General features: G+C 33.7%; 1 protein-coding gene across 1 annotated transcript in view; it reads left to right on the forward strand.

Moving 5' to 3' along the window:
- Window positions 1–2,836: 2,836 nt before the first annotated feature.
- Window positions 2,837–22,460, forward strand: part of LOC128553558 (uncharacterized) — a gene marked incomplete at its 3' end in the record, with an annotated part of 46,520 nt that continues 26,896 nt past the window's right edge. Inside the window, exons 1-2 of the mRNA XM_053534739.1 lie at window positions 2,837–2,844; window positions 5,695–5,782. Of these exons, the coding sequence (XP_053390714.1) occupies window positions 2,837–2,844; window positions 5,695–5,782 (96 nt within the window). The remainder of the gene's footprint in view (window positions 2,845–5,694; window positions 5,783–22,460) is intronic.

Here is a 22,460-nt window from a genome sequence, read left to right on the forward strand (position 1 = left end):
ATGCTATTTTGTAAGAGTACTTAATAACTTGATAACTAAATATTCCTCTACTATTTTCTGAGAAAATAACGATACAATAAAACAAGATTACCCGAATGGTAACGTAACATGTTTAAAGTAGGTAACAGACAGATTTCTCCTTCAATTAAGTATTTACACTGTATTTTCATATGAGACAGCTCAAATAACACACGTTTATTGATTATCGTTTATTTCATCATGTTGTTCAGTTTTAGTTATATTTTGTTTCCAGAGATGTTTGTTTTAGCATAGATTAATTACGCAAATTAGCTAAACTACCTAATGTAGAAAAGATTATTTACCTCAAGAGTAACAAAATACTATTCTAGAAAACACTGAGAGACATTAAGACCAGATCAAAATTGTCTGATCGATATTTTCAAAATAATTGATGTAATAAAACAAGATTATTGAATTGGTAACGTAACATGTGTAAAGTATGCTACATACTGATTCCTCCTTCGAAAAGGTGTTTTAAATACATTTCCAAACAATATAGCTCACATAATTGTTATTTTATTGATAGCAATTAATTATAACATTTTATGAAATTTTAGTGGTATCTTGTTTCCTGAGACGTTGGTTGTGGTAGTGGTTAATTTTATGCAAATTAGCTATACATACTTATTTTGGAGTAAAAAAAATTACCATCAGTGTTACAAAATACTATTTAAAAACACTGAGAGACTTTCAGAACAGATCAAAACTGTTTGGTACATTTAAATTGTTTTAAAACTTAGAAAATATTATTTTCTATTAAAATTTTGTCATTTTGTAACATTCTCATTATTATTCATGAAAATGCAAATTAGTTAATTAACATAAAATTACTGCTGTTTTAAGGCCAATGTCTTAGCTCCATTTTGATAACATTTTTATTGTTTTATCGCTAAAACTGACCAAGATATGACTAACTATCATCTATTTTTGTCCTTTCCAAAAATGAATGGTTGCCATGGAAACAGTGAAATCATATATAGTTCAAAAGAGTTTTTTCATGGGAACATTTTTTGTTTTGAAAGAGTTGGTCCTGCCGAACTATTTGGTACCGATGAAAAAAAGTCTAGGGGGATGCATGGTAGACCTTATTGGCCCCCTACCTATGAGTAGAATTTCACAATAATTTCTTACGTTATATTTTTTATGCTATTTAAAACAGGTTTCATATCAAAATGAAGAGAACAACTAAACTACATACACAATGTGATAATTTATATCAAATAACTTATCATTCTTAATGATACCATAAGACATTATCACAGCAACAATTGCTAATCTGTGTGTATTGTTCTACATCCCAGACTTAAATAATTTATTATTCTACACTGATTGCTAGATTATCTCAATAAATAGGCCTGTCAGTTATGGCAAAAAAGTTTAGTGGCTGTTTGATTTTGACGTTTCATTGTTCAATTTACAAGAAAATGTTTAAATGTCAGGAATGCAAGTCTCAACTATGAACTAATCAGACGTTTGATGCTTAATATAGATGCACAAAATATGGATAATATTAATTTGCAACCCTGAAAATATGCAAGTTAATCAAGTTTTCTTCTTCAACTGCCCACTGTTTACATTTGCTTGTGAGTAATTTAAAGCGAGCTATATATTGCTGACAGACAGCCTACAGAAGCACTGTTATTTGATAGGCTCCACCTAATCAATTTACTGCCAGGGTAGTAAAAGTTCGGGCTTTAAGAGGTAAAAGATTAAATTTTGGATATATACATCGTCAGGTGTTTTATACAAAAAGTTGTAATATCAAATAAAAATTCAACAAATATCATTGTTAAAATTTACCTTATGATTATAAAAATGTTAATAAATTGATGATGTGTAATAGATAGTTTGATAATGATAGTTTGTTTATCATGATATTTCACAGTTTTTATACCTTAAACAATTCAATAAAACACCGGATCATCGTGAAATGATTTTTTCAAACATGTAGGTATAATTATATATACAATATATGAATAAAAAAATGCATAGGTTTAAAACGTAGCTAAAACTGTATCTTAAAGGCAGCTAAAGATGGCTTTCCATTTCATCAAGTAATACGTGGATCTGCCCCAGTCTCTTACTTTTAGAAAAATAACATTTCTTGCCTGGAAGACGTTCGTATTATATAATGAAATCCAAACAGAGTGGATAAATCTGAGTTTTTGACAGTGGGAGCCAGTTTCATTATACCGGCAGTTCATATTCCAAAGTTACAGTTGTACACTTTTATGGAAAAATAGGTATTTTTTCATGGATAAGTATGGGAACTTATATATTTTACAACAGGTCCAGTATATTAGACCTTTCTAACGTAAACGTAATTACGAAACGGAATACTGAATCCGTAAAATTTTAGGCTATTTTGTGGTCTAGGGGAGACAATTTCATCCAATAGCAATGCAATAGTATCTCCCTTAGACCATTATTTGCAAATAACATTTACGAATTCAGTAATCCGTTTCCGATTTACGTTTACGTTAGAAATGTCTATTTAGAGACATTTTCCACGAGTAACTCTGGAAATCGAAATGTTCATAGAATGTTCATGGACAATGCTTCGGCACTCTGTACATTTTTTATAATTTTTACGCAAAACCAAACCTGATTTCAAACACTGACGTAAATGGATTTCAGCGATAAATTGTTTTTTGTTTTTTTTCATTACTAAATAATAACAGAAATTGAAGTTTCACTATTTGTACCAAAGACAGCTTGATATCTTTAATTGGATGATATGTTTAAATGTATATATTGCTTTTTGGATACATAATGTAACATGTAGATACTAACGCATTATGAATACACTGACGATATGTCGAGGTATGTTAATATGAGTAAAGTTGAACCTGGCGACATTAATAAATTCCACCCAATCCTGCAGCCTTTGATACAGGGGTTATCTCATTATGAGCGGATGTTTTAGTTATGTTAGCTACCGTGTTCTGGACATGTTGTAGTTTGTGCAATATGGTTATATGAATATCACAAAATAACGCATTGCACTTGTCTTATTGTGAGGTCTGAAGTATGACTGCATAACATGTTAGATATGACCTATTATTTGCAGTTGTGAATATATACAGCCCTGATGTTTTTACATGTACATGTTAATGTCTAACACTGTCCGAGATTCCTCGCATAGGAGAGATCGCCGTGACGTCACGCATTAGTACCTGTTTATCTGGTGGTGGGCAAAACAAATGTTTTTACATCGTTTGTGTATGGGATCGGAGTTTTTTATTTGTAATACCTTTTTTCGCTCATTTATGGATTTCAAAATTTCAAAATTTTTTTAAATACTTTCAATTTTCATATTTTCGTATTCAAATATCTTTTATAAATGAATTATTGTTTAAAATGACATATAATTTTAATACCGGCGTAGTGACGTTCAAAAGTCCAGTGTGCTGTCTGTCGACAGATTTTATATTTTTTAGGATAATCATAAGGAAAGATAAAGTATTTTGTATAAATGGAAGCGAAATAAATTATTAATTAAAGATACTGACATTGACATATCATTTTCATTTAAATTTCCGGTCCCCAATTATATGGAAACCCCATTTGTTCCCCCTAAAATAGTGGTCCGGAAAGCATCCCCTACTTGCTTAACAGACTGACATGTGTATTATAGTATATGAACAGTGTTCATTGTCCAGTATAGGTATATGCAAAGATAAAGGAGTTAATTTGATTCTTCACTCAACCCAGATTCGAGATATAAAAAGATTCTAAAACAATCAAAACATATTATGATTTACAGCATACATTTTATAAACATTAACGGTAACCAATTTTAAACCATTTTTAGGCACACTATGTTTATAATCCTTAACATTATTGTTAACTTTTTTGCATCGATAAGTGACACTGTTTTACAATGTATATGTGGTCATTATGTTTAGCATTTTATTAGCTCACCTGAGCACTTTGTGCTCAGGATGAGCTATTTTGATCGCCCACCGTCCGGCGTCCGTCCGTCTTCAATCTGTTCGTCGTCCGCCCTTCCACACTTTCATTTAAACAACATCTCCTCCTAAACCATCCAGCCAATTTTAATGAAACTTCACAGGAAAGTTTCAATTCTTACAAAATTATTCAAAGAATTGAATTTCACACAGAACTCTGGATGACTCCGAAATGAATGGGGGCCCACACAGGGCGTCACAAATTTTACCGTAGACTTCTATTAGAGAAAAGCTTTAAAAATCTTCTTGTCAGAAAAACGATAATAGATAAGGGTAGATTTCCCGGAAGCATAGAGCACCAAAAACACAGCCTCAGAGACACGCATTTGCAAAGTAGGCCCACAACAAAAAAAGTTGTAATGGAAAAACATTTTACAGACGGGTTGTTTCAAAATCTAACTAGTACATATAAATTTATGCCAAATATAAACATAGTGGGTGGAAGTGGTAAGAAGTAAAAAAGGGGGTGGGGTAGGGGAGGAAATTGAAGGGGAAAGTAGAACAAGGATGAATATACAAAGGGAATGCTACGTTCCTTAATCATGTTAATCACAGTTACACTACAACGTAAACACAATATCGCAGACATTAATGTACCAAAGATAAACACACAACCACACCCAACTAACTAACATAGAAAAACAGACAAGTAAGATACAAGAATTTTTTTCATTAAAATTGGCCTGATGGTTTAGGAGGAGATGTTGTTCAAATGAAAGTGTGGACGGACGGACGGACGCCGGACGGTGGGTGATCACAAGAAACCACAAAACCTAGGCTTTTGATATTTGGTATGCAACGTCAAGCGCCTGAAGGTCCTCTACCAAGATTGTTCAAATGTTTTACCATGGTGTAAGTTTTACATAGATTTATATACCAAAAATCTTTTAAAAATCTTCTTGTCTGAAAGTTCAATGCTAGGCTATTGCTATTTGGTATGTAGCATTGCTTAGTGGTTTTCTAACAGGATTGTTCAAATTATGCCCATGTGGTGAAAAGAGACCCTGTCCTGGGTTCAATTATGTCAGCTGACTTTTAACATTGACCTACTGACCGACGTTTTTGTCCTCTAACATACAGCCTTGAAATTTGGATGACATAAACAGTTTTGCACATCAATCTTAAAACTGATTTCAGTGACCATGAATATGATCTACTGACCAATTTTCTTAATATTTTAGCATCAGTTTGACATTTGAAGCATGTAGCTCATATTACTTAAGTGAGCGATCCAGGGTCATAATGACCTTCTTGTTATCAATATTTGTTAGACGATATTCATATATTAAAGAATATTTAACTTCAAGGTTAGAGAGATAGTTCTAAATGTTTGTGTAACATTATTAAGATTATTTGAGTGATGGCTCTAAATATATAATAATTCACAAATTGCCTTGTTCGCAGTTAGGATTGAACAATTATTTTGCTTAAAAGGCATACATTATACACCATCTCATAACCAAATACTTAAACATCTTAATTTTGACTTCTCGGCATAGACATAAAGTTATCATTAACATAAATGTTGGCAAAATTGGTAAAGACATTTTCTTTTTTCAGGAAATTTGTGTCGTACTCGGAATGAAAACATGACGTGTCTTTTATTGTCCCATGTACCTACAATTTATACTATATATACTGTTTTATCCACCTATGTTTCACTTCGCTTATAAATCTTGATATATTTCTAATTTCATTTCAGCGTAGATAGTTCATCTGAAGGAGAAACCAAGAAAGTGAATAAAAAAATCAAAATAAAAGAGCTGATAGAGAGTGAGTGTGGTTTCACAGTAAGTTATTCTTTGCAAACATTAAAACAATTATCAACATGTCCGACCTCCTTAACAATATCACTATTATAATATCTTGATATTCTTTAAAACTTAAATTAAAATGTACGTTAAACTTTGACATACACTGTGCGGTATAGTTCTTAGATTGTATTATCCAGAGCGCGGTATGGAGAAAATAAAATATTTTAAATAAGTCCTGTCCCTTGGCGGCTAGGGGGTAGAAAATACCGATTGCATGTTCCTGCAGAGAGGTACGACTCCTTCGGAAAGAAAGCCACCCGTCTGACGTGGGCGGCAACACGTTAACCGGGAGAAGGGCAAAGTCCATAACCTTTGGGTTTTATGTTTTCAAGTGTGTATTCCATTTTCAGGTGAGTGGGACCGATACAATATTTGGCCTCTAAATCGGTGAAGAGAGTTTGGCAGTCGTAATTGCCCGATGCAGTCGGTCTGCTGGTCAGGCCAAGCGCTAGAAAACTCATTTTTTCGTTCATATCTTCTATTGCTCAGTGTCATACTGCATCGAAATCCTTTCTTATGCACGTCGCAAAAAATTATCAGTTTTTAAGCAAATAGACTTCACACATATTACAATATAACTCGATACTGTTGTCACATTACACCGCTTTCAGCACTCTTCATATCATGTTCAAACATATTTATTTGCCACACCTCGTAATAAACCTCATAGAAAGCGATAGCAAAGAGTCCAGGGGTGGGGAGGGAGAGTTAAGATAGCAATCTGTACCTCCTTTTTTGTATGTTTGCAATACAGCTGGTGATAATGAACTCGATTGTAAAGTACTTGTCCAATGTATATCTGTTCACAACAATCACTACATTATCCCTAATATATATGATCACGATATCAACTCTGTTAACCTTGTTGAACGCCGCGTCGGATTCGGACTATCAGTGGCATAATATTACCTCGTTTCTTTAAATATGGTTAAAGAATACATAAATCTTGTTAAAGCTACTAAAGCTGCTAAAGCACGCAGTCTAGCTGACATAACATCATTTTTCAACAATCCCATGAAGTACATTGCACACTGTACTCTGAAGTCCTCCAGGGGATGCATGTTAACCACCTTACCAATAAAAAGTCTATCCAATACGTGTCTTGTTCCTGTGAAAATGGGTGTTAATATTTAAATGTTTCAATGGAAAATAAATAAGAACGCTGTTTTAAGTGCAGTGTATATGTACTTATGGTATCAGTGTAAATCAGTGTAAATAACTTGAATTTGTTTTACCCAATCATGAGATATTGCTCAATTTAGGGATCCCTGAAATGTGCTAGGATCAGCCTGAAGACTGTCGTTCAGTAGCTAGCAATATATGCATACATATGAACAAACAATTATCTTTATTTGTGTCAGATCAATCGTGAATTATTTCTGGATTACTTAGTTGTTGTGTTTTTTTTTGTTTTTTTATATTATTATTATTAAAAAAATTGCATTTCTTTTACTATTTTAAGTTTTCTGTTAACACGTTTTATGTATCGTAGTAATATAATTTTGTGTATAATGAGTGTGTCATAAACTGATTTTTTTTTACATTTTGCCAAAAGACAAATACAAAAGCGAAACCTTATGCGACATTGAATTGAATAAAATCAAGTAATCTGTGCTAAATTTGCGAAGTTCAGAAGTAGGCTAGATACCTTAAATATAAAAACATTTATGCAAAATATTTTTTTATTATACTGATTTCAATGTTAAAACAACAAGAACGTTGACATGTTTGAAGTCTTTGAAAGCGTATGGCTAAATGCAAAAGAATAATGAATAATAAAGAATAATGAACATAACTTCAATTTTTTTATAAAGTTCTAAATTTAGAGAAGATTATCTCTTATTTGACTTATTTATATCTTAACAACTTTGGAAAACAAAGTTACATTAACTCCCTTGGGCCGAAATGCGACTATAGGCGTTATATTTTCTACCCCTGTAGCGTCGATATGCGACTATACGCGCGTTATCAGGACTCCCCAGAACGGCCATTGACGAGTATAGTCGCGGCACCGAGATCATGATGATTGCGATAAGTACTTGTTAATTTTTGATAATCTTGACAAAAGCAAAATTACTTTGCATACTGGCTATTATTTCTTTGATGTAATAATTACTAGTTGTGCTAATAATTAGTTCCCTCGTTAAAATAAATGTCTGTAATTATGCGGTAATGTAAATGAAATAAAAAGACGATCTCCGCTGTGTTTCGTTCATACTATATTTCAAAAGAGTAAAATAATGTCGTCGGCCAGAGTTCTTTCTTAAAATGAAGAAAATATTTATTTATTATCATGCTGATAATATCAGTTCCGTCGGATGATGATTCCGACGATGCGATTCCATTATCAGACAAATGAATGGTCAGAAAATGTTAAGTTTTAGAAGGCTGAAATATTGGTACACTTAAATCACATACGATACAAATGGGTAAAAAGTAACACAACAAAGCATGTTTCATAAAATACAAAAAAAAAAATATATATATATATATGTAAATAAACGCATGTTTGTAAATTTAAGAATTATTCAAAGATGGATGTAAATATTACAACTAAACTGTCTCAGCGCGTGACACACAACATTTGTGTACATGTTTAGAAATAGATTATAAATCAAAATAAACCATTGATATTCACACAAAAACGGGTGTAAATTTCGAGTAATGCTGATGTAAATATTCAGTGGTACTTCTTATCCCGCCGCAGCAGGTATGTTACGATATCGGCCCCAGGGAGTTAATTCTTCTTGACTGTTTGAATTCGTGTTATCATTCCAAATGTTGATTTTAATTTTTATTAATAAGATGAAACACTGACGGACGCAACGCTATAAAGCATACACAGAAATATCCGAAATTATAGCTGTTCGTTTGATGGCTCATAAATGTTTTTTAAAAAATGAAATAAGTTACAAGGCAAAATATACGTTACCTTTACGTACCACATGACTATATAAGTTGCCAATTGACAGTTTGTGATATTGACCAGTTTAAAGTTTAACACAGGTTTTCTTACTTCACAAAATGACTTTGCCGGTCCGTTGGACCGCTGACAAATGGTTTAGACTACACTCTAAGCGTGAATACAACTTCCTCTACCATAAAAAACTGCCAATTAAATAGAGAGAACGATCTTCTTTTAATTGCGTTACTGTAAAATTGCCGGACGTACCTTCTCCGGTCAGATATTACAGGTTTTGGGATTTTTTTAGGACTGGTTTATCAATTTCTGGAATTCAATTGGCTTATATGATTTAATTTTCTTGTAAAATGTTTTAGGCTGGTGTAAGCAGGTTTTCTTGCTTATATTTATTAATCAGATGTGCTTAGAGCATTTTTTTTTGTTCAGAATGGGTATGCATTTGTTATAAAAAATATTTCTGTGTTCGAATGTGCTTTTTCTTAGACTGACAATATGGCACTCAGTATGAAATTACTGCCTTGTGGGCGTCAGTTAAAGATAGAATATCCAATTCCTTGCAGTAAAAGTAACGAAATTATGATAATTATCTATACATCATAATATAATAATTGTTCCGCATAAAGAGGTTGTGTAAATCACCACATGTAATCGCTGATCAGCTGCAATCATTACCATATCATTGAAATGAGTGGGCGATGATCGACGAAATAGTAATTAAGTGTACTATTGTGGTGCATTTAATATATGCATACCCGTCTTTTGACGTTTTTTAATGAAATTACTACTTGTAACTTAAATGCAGTGACGGAAATAATGTCCAGTATAAAAAAATGCAAAAGTTTGCCTAAATGTATTGCAATGACCTATGAATAACTCAGCTATATTTACAAGTACCGTAACATTTAAAGGGGTGTGTTCATTTCCGAGGGAAACAGTTTAAATATTACACACTAGCAATCCAATAATTAATAGTCATCAGCAAATTAGATACTCAGTAAGTGGTCAGCCAGATATATTTATCTTGCATATTAATTACCATCACATGTGTTTTATGGTTTGTCTTGGTGTTATCAGTACTTTCTTTTTTCAAGATGAAAAAGAATTTGTGGAAACATGCTTTTTGCTGTTGTGGTGTTATTTTCTGTGCAATGCCATTCTCGCTATTAATTCTTTGAGGCCGTGTAGTCACGGTCAGTAAAATTTAATTCGTCAATAGTATATAAATACTGAAACAAAATGCAAGCACAATGTCAGTTATAGTTCAGTTTATTATGGATGAATTTCATAAAAAAAATAGCATGATGTAATCAATGATTAAATATATTAATTAATTATGAGATTACTCTATGTATAAGCTGGTCAATATCAAATCGTAAATGTTATGTGCGTTGTCTGCAAATGTTCTGTATATACGATTTTTAAGTGAAATAAATTTCGTACTAGATCTTAGTTGACGCACACATTTGTGGATGAGGCGTGGCGGTTCAAGCTTTGAACTGGAATTACGCCGACTGGTAGCCATTGGATTCCGTGTCCATGTTAATAATGCAGTGTTATTTGGTATCCCTTTCTATAATATTATGACGGCACATTTTGTATCTTTATAATTAAGTAAGTTCTTATGAATTTTAGTTTAGAATAAATGTGTAGTATAAAATCATCCTCACAGTATAATACATCAAATGAATAATTCAATACATAATTTCACTCATCACTCGAATTTCAAATAAACAAAATGCGCTATTTTTTGTCTAAGTTTGCAAATGTAGATAAGAAAGACCTATGGAAATGTTATAAGTGTATTAAAAATAACATTTGGTACCTTTTCTGGCCTGGTTTAGTCAAGAGGTATCTAGATGCACTTATTTAAACTGAGTGCCACATTCCGCACTCCGGTAAATTACAGTTATACTATATCCATTACAATGTACTGAACTATACTTGAAAATGTAAAGCAACACTCTCAAAATAGTGTCTTATTGACTTTAAAAGAGGAAATACAGTCACAATTTATTCTTGTAGCTGTATTAATTACAGGATTACATGTACTTGATTATTAAGGACAATTCTGTCAGTCAATTTTTAATAATATTTTCAAAACAGGGTAATTAAAAAAATAAATAAACAATCAAATAAACAATAATTTCTGATAAAAAACCTAACTATTCATCTCTGTAGAAATTGTTCTTGAAATGTATAAAATAAAAATGGAAATATCTTGCATATTAGTGAACAGTTTGGTCCTTGATCACATGTGTTCGGGCTGGGTACATACTGGCTACTTTAACAATTACCAGTTAATATATCAATGTACTTTTGTTGTTCATTGCAAATATATAGTATACATGTATGGTACATATTCCTGACTGATAGATAATCACAGCAGGCCAGATGGCGAAACTCGAAATGGATGGTCATGTTTGCTTCCAGTAATCACCGGGTAATAAACAACTGAAGTGAGGATTCTTTATAATCTGACAATAAGCTACAGGCTATGACCACCAACCGCCACGAACATCCCCTTTAAATAAATCTCAATGATAGCTTGAGAGCATGTTATAAAAAGTCTATCTTTGTAAAAACAACAGTAAGAAAACTAAAAAACAATAATGTACCAAATCTCGTAAAAATCGGTGTTGTGGGAGTTAGGGGCACTTAGTTTCATACAAAATGTTTTTCATTACAGAGTCTCACCAAGACTTTATGAAGGAGCATATGTATTTGTTTATTATTAACAGCAAATCTGTATTTTAAAATGTTGGCATTTTCAATAAAGGTACGCATACACTAAATATCAGAGATTTTATCAGCATGTTCTGCATATCTGACAGAGTTTGCTCACCTCTGGGTACTGATTTGTGCATCTGTTTACATAAAAAAGGTTTCTTAATGAACAAAAATATAAGCAAAACAGTAGTCCGCAGATAATGGCCGCCAATCTTAATTTGCCACGGACAATAACTGGCAAAAACGTCAAGTACTTCTACAAAGGCTTTAAACTTTAAAATGGTACTGAATGATAGCCCATATCTACCATATAGCAACCAACAACATTCATTATTCTAGTCTTATTATTTTAATAGATATTGCTATTATAATATTCTGTTTCCAATCGGAAATGGCCGATTTCCTACGGGAAACGGTCATTTCCCATGGGAAAAGGTTTCCCAATTGGAACGGTGTTTTTCCATGGGAAACATTTGGGAATTTTTTCCATGGGAATTTCCAATGAGAAAACCTTATTTTTTATTTTAATATAAACTCATAGCTGTTTTATAAAAATACTTTTATGGCACTGGCTAGTTTATTTAAAAAAAAGATAATTTAGTTTTCCCATGGGAAAATTTTCCCAAGGGAACAATTTCCTACGGGATTCCCATGGGAATACGTTCCTATAGGAAACTGTTCCATAGGGAAACGCTTTCCATGGGAATGCCTTCCTATAGGAAATATTTCCTGTAGGAATTTTTCCCTAGGGAAGATTATGCAAAAACAATAGCCCGCCTGCTTAGTTCAAAAGGGACAGCGCAAATCTACAGATCGTGTGTTCGTGAGATGGGTCCTCGTGTTATGCAACATCCGCACTATATTCTCCATGATGATTTGATTAAAGACATTGTGTCTAAAAGCGGGAGTGTTATAAATATAATCCTGGCGGAAAGATTTAAATGTATGTTATGCCGTTAATGTCATGTAGCAACGTCATTATGGAGGTTGAAAGGGTGCTAAATCGTTTTCTGAACGAGTCTCAAATAATTATGACATTGATAAAAAAGCAATACAAATGATACTTAAATGTGTGGAAAATATGAAAAATGAAAATTCAAAGATATGCATGAAGAAAAGGTATATGATAAAAGGGTCTAACTTTAAGTTTGTGTGTGCCTTCTGTAGCCATGATGGCTTTTTATGAAACCTGCAATCCACATTTACAGCGTTGCTCAAAGAAGCCATGATTTGTCTTTAAAAGACTGTGGATATTTTTATTTCCTTTATTTTGAACAAAACAGTAATCGAACGATAATTTGATATTAGTAAACAAACGCAGGCGACCGTTTTATTAACCAGTTTAGGTAAATCATGCATAGACGATACGGATTAGTATCTCAAACTGAGACTCGATGATCGAAGTACTGTATATTAAGCGCAATGCGTTAGGCCGCTAGGTTTGAAACCCAAGGTCGGAGTTCGACACTGGGTTGATGTAAACTTTTTTTAAACTTTTTTTGCAGCAAAGATACAATAACATTTTTCCACTGGCTCTAAAAATAATACGGTAATTCAGCATACACGGGTATTTCGTAAATATCAATTTATACCGATGGAATGTAAGTACAGTGCCCCCACATGATACAATTACACACCATTCGATAGCTCGAAATGGCGAACATTGCAAAAGCTTATGATGAGCGATTTCATTATTCGAGGATTTTAGGAAGATCATTCGACAAGTTCTAAAGGTTTTAACGGACACACCTGACGATTCTGCTACAGCTGGAAATGAAATGAATTGTAACTTGAATTGATTAAAATTTCATTGATATAAAAAAGAAAATAGAAGAAAGTAATACACATAAAAATAAAAAATAAAAAAGAGAAGACAAACTGAAATAAAGTAGGGTTACACAAAACATTTCTTTAGAAAACCTCTTGCGAGTTTCGAACTCGTGCTAGTTTTCGCACTGCATTTAAAAACCGACAGCTTAAACACATGAGCTATTTCGCCATTCAAGTTAATGTTAATTTTTATTTGACAAGTATCATAAGAACGCCTATCTAATTTACCGTAACTGGCCAAACTAAATTATCTGTCTTAGACTCGCCTGACATTTTCGGGCTATTTTTATTATCGTTCGCTGACTGTAGATAAATCCGACACACGACAGTTGGGGAACATACAATAAAAAACAAGTATAAATATTTTTAGATTAAAAACATTTGGCTGACGTCATTCTATTGCTGTAATACACTTCATTGTTTTTCACGAATTTACAGTTGAATTACAATTTTTATCAATTTGCCGCGAACCCATGAATGACAGTTTTGTGTGTGTCTTTTACTTAATCTACCACGTTAACAAATTATGTATTATGAATTTAATCTAGATACTGTATAGATGAATATTGGTAACTTGGTTTTATCTCGAAATGGCATATAGGCACTTTTAACAAAGTATGATCATTAATAATCAAATCATTCAGCCTTTTTTTAAAAACAATTTCAAACATGTTATTAAATCTGCTCAAGTATTTTGCTTTATAGTTTAAGATATGAATAACTATGTCTTGTGACGACCTAGGCAGTCGAAACACAATACGACGCGCGACAATACAACACGACATGACTCACGACAATGCGGCTCGTCACGCGTCAAAAACATCGCGATGTCGTGTGGTATTGTCGCCCGTCGTATTGTGTGTCCAGCGTGGTTTTGCGCGTCATGTCATTTGTCGACCGTCTACTCTTCTAGGTTGAGGTACGACATGAAATACGACTCGCGGAAATATGAAACGTTGCGCACCACGCAGTTAATGTCGCAAGTCGCGTCGCATTGCCATGCGTTGTTTGTATTGTCGTGTTGTAAACTGTTAGGCTGAGGGACGACATTATGACTTGACATACGATAATGTGACACGACGCACAATACTGTCGAGTGTCGTATCGTACGTCGGACAGCACACGGCATGAGCTGAACAGGATTCCGTAAACGTAAGACGGGGATGTTGTTTTAGTTTCTACGGCAAATTGTATAAACACAGCTTTCTTTCTGTATAAAACCAACGGACGATATTTTGGAAAATATATTTTCATATTCTTAAGACAGAAATAGTGTTTTCATGATTTAGACAATAAAGTCAGCTATATCTAAACAAAAATTCAGCCTGGTATCTTATTTCCATCGCATTCTACACTTACTTGAATGTAATTTATTGGGATTTTAAAAACCCTTTACACAGCAACGTGAACTCGTAAAAGCATGCATTGAGTGTAAATTAATATCCTAATGTCCATTATCGCCTAATGATCCAAGCGCGATGGTAGGATAGTAGGATGACAAGGTGATAGGATAGTAGGATAGTAGAATGGGGATGGTATGAGGGTAGGATGGCAATAGTAGTATGATAGGATGGCTAATGTTGATTCATACGGAATATTGCTTATTTCATATCCTATCATTGCCTGTCGCCTCACTATCAAAGCACAATGACAAGATTGTAGGGTGGCAAGATAGTAGGTATAGTTGAATAGTAGGATGACGATGGCTAGGATAGTAGAATAGCGACAGTATGATGGTATGATAGCGATTGTTTCATACTATCCTACTACCGCTACCCTATCATCCTACATCCTATCATCTTACTATCTTACCTTCCTATTATCCTGTCATCGATATCCTACCATCCTACTATCCCACCATCGTACTGGCCTAACACCCTATCATTGCCGTTTTATAATTAGGAGTGACATATATCAATAAGACGTCAGTACATACAACATAAATAAACATATAAATACCTATAAACTCAGATTAAGATACTCAAAAGGGCAGAAATGAAGCAATAAGAGTAGAGGTATATTTATTAAAATTCGAAGTTTCATTCTGTTGATATCCTATCTTCGCCCATCGCTTAATTATCAAAGCGCGATGGTAGGATGGTAGGATAGTAGGATAGCAGGATAATAGGTATGGTAGGATGGTTAGATGGCGATGACATGTTAGTAGGATTGTAGGCCTTAAATAGTAGGATAGAGATGATAGTCTAATAGGATGGTAGGATATCAATAGTAGGATGGTAGATAGCGCTAATAAGTCCTATCACCATACTAACACTATCATGCCATCTTAATATTGCTATCCTGCTACCGTACCATCGCTTATCTTATCATTCTATTATTCTACCATCATGTCATCCTATTACTCTGTTACCGCACTGATTAGGCAACGGGCGAGGATAGGATATGAACAAAACTGTATTCAGATGTAATCCGTCAAATCATGTACGTTACTGCGATATTGATAAATGCTATCAAAATGTTTTTGAAATCTCTTATCTGCAAATCAGTTTTTTTTATTTTCTTTACTTCACGTCATAGCTCTAAGACTACACTTTTAAAAGGAATAAAATGGAACAAGTCCAAGGAAGGTACACTTGATATGTTTTAAGCATATTAAGTGGAGAAAAAATATCCATAACTTTTCAGATTTACCATAAAATGGTACTAATTTTCCGTGTGTGTGTGTGTGTGGGGTGGGGGGGGGGTCATCCTTTTTACATTCTACTTACACTTACACTTTATCTCAAAACGAAAGTACAAAAGTACTAAATCAATTCAATATTTAAATTAACCTTTAAAATTTCGTAGTTCGTAGCACATGTTTGTAACAGACTGATTTTTATTTCTGAATGAGTGTAAAACTTGCTTTTGAAGTCAGTTTCTTCATTGTAAATGTGCTGGTACTTGAATTTGTGGTCAGTTAGAATTGCTTATGTCGTATTAAAGTTATTTATACTTCAAAAATATCTTAAGCCACACCAAATTGATTTCTTGGTCATCGGATTTTCCCCAAAACAATTAGAAGCAAGCGAGCGAAATGTTCTTTTTTTATTGATTTCACCTATTTTTTGAGCGATTTGAAAAGAAAAAAGCCATGTCACAAGAATCAAAATGCCTTGAAAATAAATATTAAAAGAACCAAAGATCCTTAAATTTTGAAGGTTTAATGACAAACTCCACCCCACCCCCCCCCCCCCCCCCCCCCCCCCCCACACACACACACACACACCACACACAAAGAACGCGGCAGTCACTCAACACCTGACTCCAGATATATTTATGGTTACCGGAATACGTTACATTGTAATATAGACAAGCAATGAGAGATGTAAAGAATCAGGGACAGCAGGTGAATACAAGAAAATCTTACAATTTAACCATATTTCTAGCGAACAGAGTCCCGGGTTCTTTATTATGTCTAGTGTATAGAACTAATGTGTTGGCTAAGTTTGAATCCTCGAAAACCAGTGCGCTAGCCAAATTAACAAAGGGTTTCTCCTTTGATTTTACCTCACTACATAAGAATAAGAAAGCTGTTACACTCATTATAGTATATAATAGAAATCATTATTATATATATGGAAAATACTGCAATCTCCTAATCAGAGCATTCGGTACCCATGATCTATATACCATAGTGTCTGTCAATTTTCAATGCAGTTTTGCCGGATGCCAGTAAATCCAGCGTCCACTGATTGCCCAGTTCATTTGTAAATTCTATGACTAATTTTGCGGTTACTGTTGTCCTTTGTTTAACAAGATATACCTTTGATGCCGCAAGTCAAAACAATAAATTCATTACAGTGTTCAGTATCTTTTTGATAAATAGATCTGATGATACCCATTAAACAAATCAGAAAATAAGATCTATATAAACAGTAACATACTATTCTTGTATTTCAACTGTACTTGAAAATAATAAAACAGTTAGACTTTAAAGCATGCTTTTTTTTTTGGATTGAGAGTTTGGAAGCTCTTAAGGATTCCTTTGCTCTAATTAAGTTCCATGTGCGTACCCCTGCTCCGCTGGAAAATTTTGTTCATTTTACATAGTTGATAAAAGCAATATACCATTCCTTAAAATCAAAGATATGTCAAAAATACTTTCTTACAAGTAATGAAGGTAAACACCAAGACAAGCATAAAATATTGTATGCCTCTAGCTCTACATAACTTTTGAAATAGGTGAATGTGCGGCTGTCAAAGGCTTGAACCCTTAATAAACACTAAACCATGTATTTACAAATGTCAGAATGTATTCAACAACACATGGACCCTTACTATATCTGTCCTAAAATGTTTGAACAGACTAGAAAACAAACCTGTTCAATTTTCATTACATGTTTTTACCCATTTTTTGGTCTCAAAGTAATGGATTTATGGACTTGGTAGATAAGAAAACTTAATTCTTCCCATGTATACAAATGTTTTAAAATTGCCGAAATTGAAACTCACTCGAATCAAATATAATTTTGATGGCCAATCTGATCAACATTTAAGAATGGACAAATATGTCAGAAACTGTGTTTGATACCAGTCTCTTTACGACTTAGATGATTAGCAGTTTGTAAACAATACTTACTGCCATCTTGCTGAAGAACTAACAGGATAATGTGTGATCACAAAAAAATTATGATGTTGCCTGTAACAATTTCTATTTTATCACAAACACAAAATTAAATTTACCTGATGTAACACTGGATGTGTAGTCTCAATTTGGCCTTATTAAACATTTTGCATTTAAATACGAATGGAACAGCGCATTCGTTATTTTTTTACGAAAATAATCCGTGCCCAGTAACCTAATTGTTATTTACTGACAGAGACACCAGCATGATTATCTACCGACAAGAGATAATAGGTAAGGGTAGATTTCTCGGAAACACAGAACACCACAAACACAACGTCAGAGCCACGCAGTTGGATAGTAGGCTCACAACAAAAAGAAGCTGCAACGGAAAATATTACAGACGGGTTGCTTCAAAACTCTAACGTGTACATTTTAATTTCATGCAAAATATAACTTAGCTCAGTAGGTAGAGCGTCGGTCTACGGATCGCGGGGTCGCGAGTTCGATCCTCGGGCGGGGCGTATGTTCTCCGTGACTATTTGATAAACGACATTGTGTCTGAAATCATTAGTCCTCCACCTTTGATTCATGTGGGGAAGTTGGCATTTACTTGCGGAGAACAGGTTTGTACTGGTACAGAATCCAGGAACACTGGTTAGGTTAACTGCCCGCCGTTACATGACTGAAATACTGTTGAAAAATGGCGTAAAACCCAAAACAAAAAAAAACAAAAAAAAAGCAAAATATAGATAGAATGGGAGGAAGGGGTTAGTGGTAGAAAGAGGGGGGTGGGAGAGGGGGTTGAAGAGGAAGTAGAACAAGGATGAATACACAAGGGAATTCTACTTTCCTTAATCACAGTTACACTACAACGTAAACCACACTAGCACAGACACTCAATTACAAAAGACAAACACGCACCTACACATACACAATACTAACTAACATAGATGAACAGACAAGTAAGATATAACAACACTGTAGGACACTACCTTATACGCACAGACGCAGAAGTACACATATAAGCAGCAAAAAAAAAACAACAAAAAAAAAATAAACAAACAAAAAAAAAAAACAATAATCGGGCACCACCTTATACCCTGCAGCCAAAATCAAGGTGTGCACGATAACTTTCTCATAGTAAAGGGGGAGGTGATGCCAAAGCAATGGAGCGCAATTGCAATGGGAAAGGATGGGGCGATAGGGGAAGTAATGAGAAAGAGGAAAGAAACGCTAACAACAAAGAAGAAAACATACATAACACAAAATACAAGACAGACAGAAACAAACTGAAAATAGGGGCACCGCCTTGGAACGGTCAGTAACCTATATAAAGGAATCAGGGGGTCTAAACGCATGAAAGGCATGCTAACCTCGCACTTACCCTATATTTAACAACTTAGACAACGCAATGTAAATAAAATCATTCCCCGCTGAAAAGGCTCTAATATAGATCATATTAGGTAAAACATAAGATTATTGTAAATCTAAGGTATAATTACACCAATGTACTCAGCAACTTGTTGAAGTCAGAGCACCAAGAGTCTAACTTTTAAGGGCACGAATAAGAAAGCTGCAAGACAAAATTTCACTCCCTCCGTCCGTTCTTTGTAGGATTTAGGAGAAAAGCATCATGGAGTCTTACCGTCTAATAATCCTCGCACCATCAAATACGAAAGCATAGCGATTGACTATGGAGGGGTCAGTCATCAAACCTGCAACGTGCTTCACGATTTTCGCATCGTATGCTCTTTTGATAAACTTTTAACACATTTTACAAATATCTGATTAAAACAAGGACTATGTTCCATTTTCCGAATTTTATAAACTACATCTCCATACTATTCCGGGTGTGTAAGTCCAACTTTTAACTGTGTTTTCATGTTAGTATCATATTTCTTTAACAGTTCGGACGATCTGTAGTAAACTTTACTGAAAGCTTATAATACCGTAGCTTATAATAACGGTAACCCTGTTGTAATTAATGTTTAGTGATATGATGTTTTCTATCTTTAAAATCCTCTTTCCTTGTGCAAGCTCTTGCAAAACGAATAAGCTGTGAAATATAGATACCGTATCATGTTGCTCGAGGGACATCTCCATCAAGGTGGGGGAAGTTGACAATTTCAAAATTAAGGACTATGCTCTTTTGACAATGTAAAATGCCTATGTAAAACTGAGGTTGTCGTAACAACATGACAAATGCACGGGGATCAAAGGGAAACTAATAATAAAGAAAAAATGTATCTCCGAGTAAATTATAAAGTATCAATGACACCCAAAGCATGTCCCAATAGTGTACTAGACGAAAATGAATAGAATTTTTCGGTGCAAGTATTTGGTACCGTAAGTCTCTCATATTCACACAATATATGTATTCATCGACCAAGGATATGTCAGTGTAAATGAGCTGAGCGTTAGTTTTCTAAGAAATCGTCGTTAAACTGTGTTACACAAATCACAACTGGGCCTTTGTTTTACATGTTTTCTTCAGTGAAAGAAATAAAAGGAGTATTTTACCTTAGATTTCCTTATTGTATAGTACGATTCACTTTCTAATCTAAATACTAGTAAAGCATCACTTATTTATAACATCCCACTGTCCGATCTTTCTGATCACTTACCGATCACTCACAATTACCAAACAAAACCAACGTGTCATCAAACTTATCACTTTACACGGCTTCGTGGACATCACGGCCTAATAACATTAACTTTGTAATCATGCGCCAACCAAACAAATGATGAAAGATCGGGACATTTTCAAAGATATGTTTTATATCTTGTATTTTACTGATATTCTTCCCTTTAAAGAGAATTCCTATAGTTTTTTTCCTTTCATAGATTTTTTTTAAATTCACATATATGATAGGAAAATTTGTGCTGAAAACAATGAACAAATAAAAACAATAGGTCACCAGGCTTGTTTTTTGTGAAAAATTGTTTTGAATACACCCACTGTTGCTGAAACTGCCAGCGATTTTTCAACCATTTCAACATTTTCTGCTTTTTTATAAATACCAACCAAAATATACATCAAGACAGCACAATATGGTTTTTTTCTTTTTACAGATTTTATTATATACTTATTTGATATCATAGTCATGTTTGTAATACTCTATCCTTACAATAATGGGTACAAATGAAAAAGAAATGTTGTTTCATATTTACTTTTGTGAACTTTTTTCAATGAAAAATACCCATAATGAAGAATATTTTTTTAAATTTTGAAAAAACTCTTTCATAGAATATTTTTATGTTTTTCTTGTGTATAGATAATTGTATTGTGAGCATAAAAAATGGCTAAAAATGTATGGGTCACCAGGCTAAATTTTATGTTAAGGCCGCTAGAATACAACACCTGTTCGGACGGAAATGGCGCGAACCTGGCCAAATTGATTACATGTATGTCTGCTAAAAGTTAAAAAAAAGTTTTAAAAATTCTTAATTCTTTCTATCATTGAATACTAAATAATCTGAAAGGTGATATTGTCTTATCAGTACTAAGTCAATTACCTTACATTATATGAACAACACTGTCTTTGTACTAAAATGCGATGTGAAAACACAACCACAAAAATAGCAAGATACCTGTCAGGCATGATACTTGTCAATACAACATAAACGAGTAGCAACATTTGATTACTGATAAAACTTATCAAAAATGTTATTTCATTCAAGATTCATCATATTTAAGATTGTCTGTTACATGTTTCAACAAATGTTGACTTCAGTTCAGTTTTCCATAGAAAGTGTCGACTGCGCAGAAAGATTCGCATAAAAAACTATAGGAATTCCCTTTAAACAACCGAATTGTATGCACAGAAATAACGAAGAATTTATGCAATATATATAGCTTTTAGTTTAAATTTTTCCAGTTTAACGACAGACATGTATACATATGTCACAAACCCGGTTTGTCCTCGAAATCAGTGTCAAAGGTTACTAGAACATAAATACAATAAATAAACATTCGCTTACTAAGTTCTTGTAAGTCCTGTAAGATGAAACGGCTCGTATTTATACATTCATATATATTCCGTATCGGGAACATTGACAATCACAGTTCGATCTTTTCCACGAACATGAAAACGGTTACTTTTATTCCTTTGTTTACATTTCAAACATGGCGATTCACATATACGTACAAGAACGTAAAGTTCGTGCTTTCCGACCAACATGATGTGTACTCGTTTGTAATTAAAAGTATGGTGTATTCGGCAAACCATTTGTAATTTCTGACGGTAAATATAATTTAGAGTATCATTCATGTTCACGAAATTTAATTGAATATTAAAGTATTATACTTGCAAAAGTAAAAGGTGATGGTCATGGTCGCTGGCTTTCATTTCCTCGCCGACGTGGATTCGAAACCTCACTTGAGGTGTAAAATCTTTTCACGTAAGGAAGCCATCCAACTGAGTAAGTGTCTCGATCTATGTACTATTCTGAGGCCCACAAATGTTTGGAGGGGAACCTATATATATATTTAGAAAAATAATAAATGGAAATAGAAAAATAGCTCTCAGCTCATTTACACGGATAGTTCAGCTTGCTTTATTATGTATGTTATAGTTTTTCGCAGTTATGCTTGATGACATAGA

The sequence above is a fragment of the Mercenaria mercenaria genome, unplaced genomic scaffold (genome assembly GCF_021730395.1).
Source record: "Mercenaria mercenaria strain notata unplaced genomic scaffold, MADL_Memer_1 contig_3940, whole genome shotgun sequence".
NCBI classification, from domain to species: Eukaryota; Metazoa; Mollusca; class Bivalvia; order Venerida; family Veneridae; genus Mercenaria; species Mercenaria mercenaria.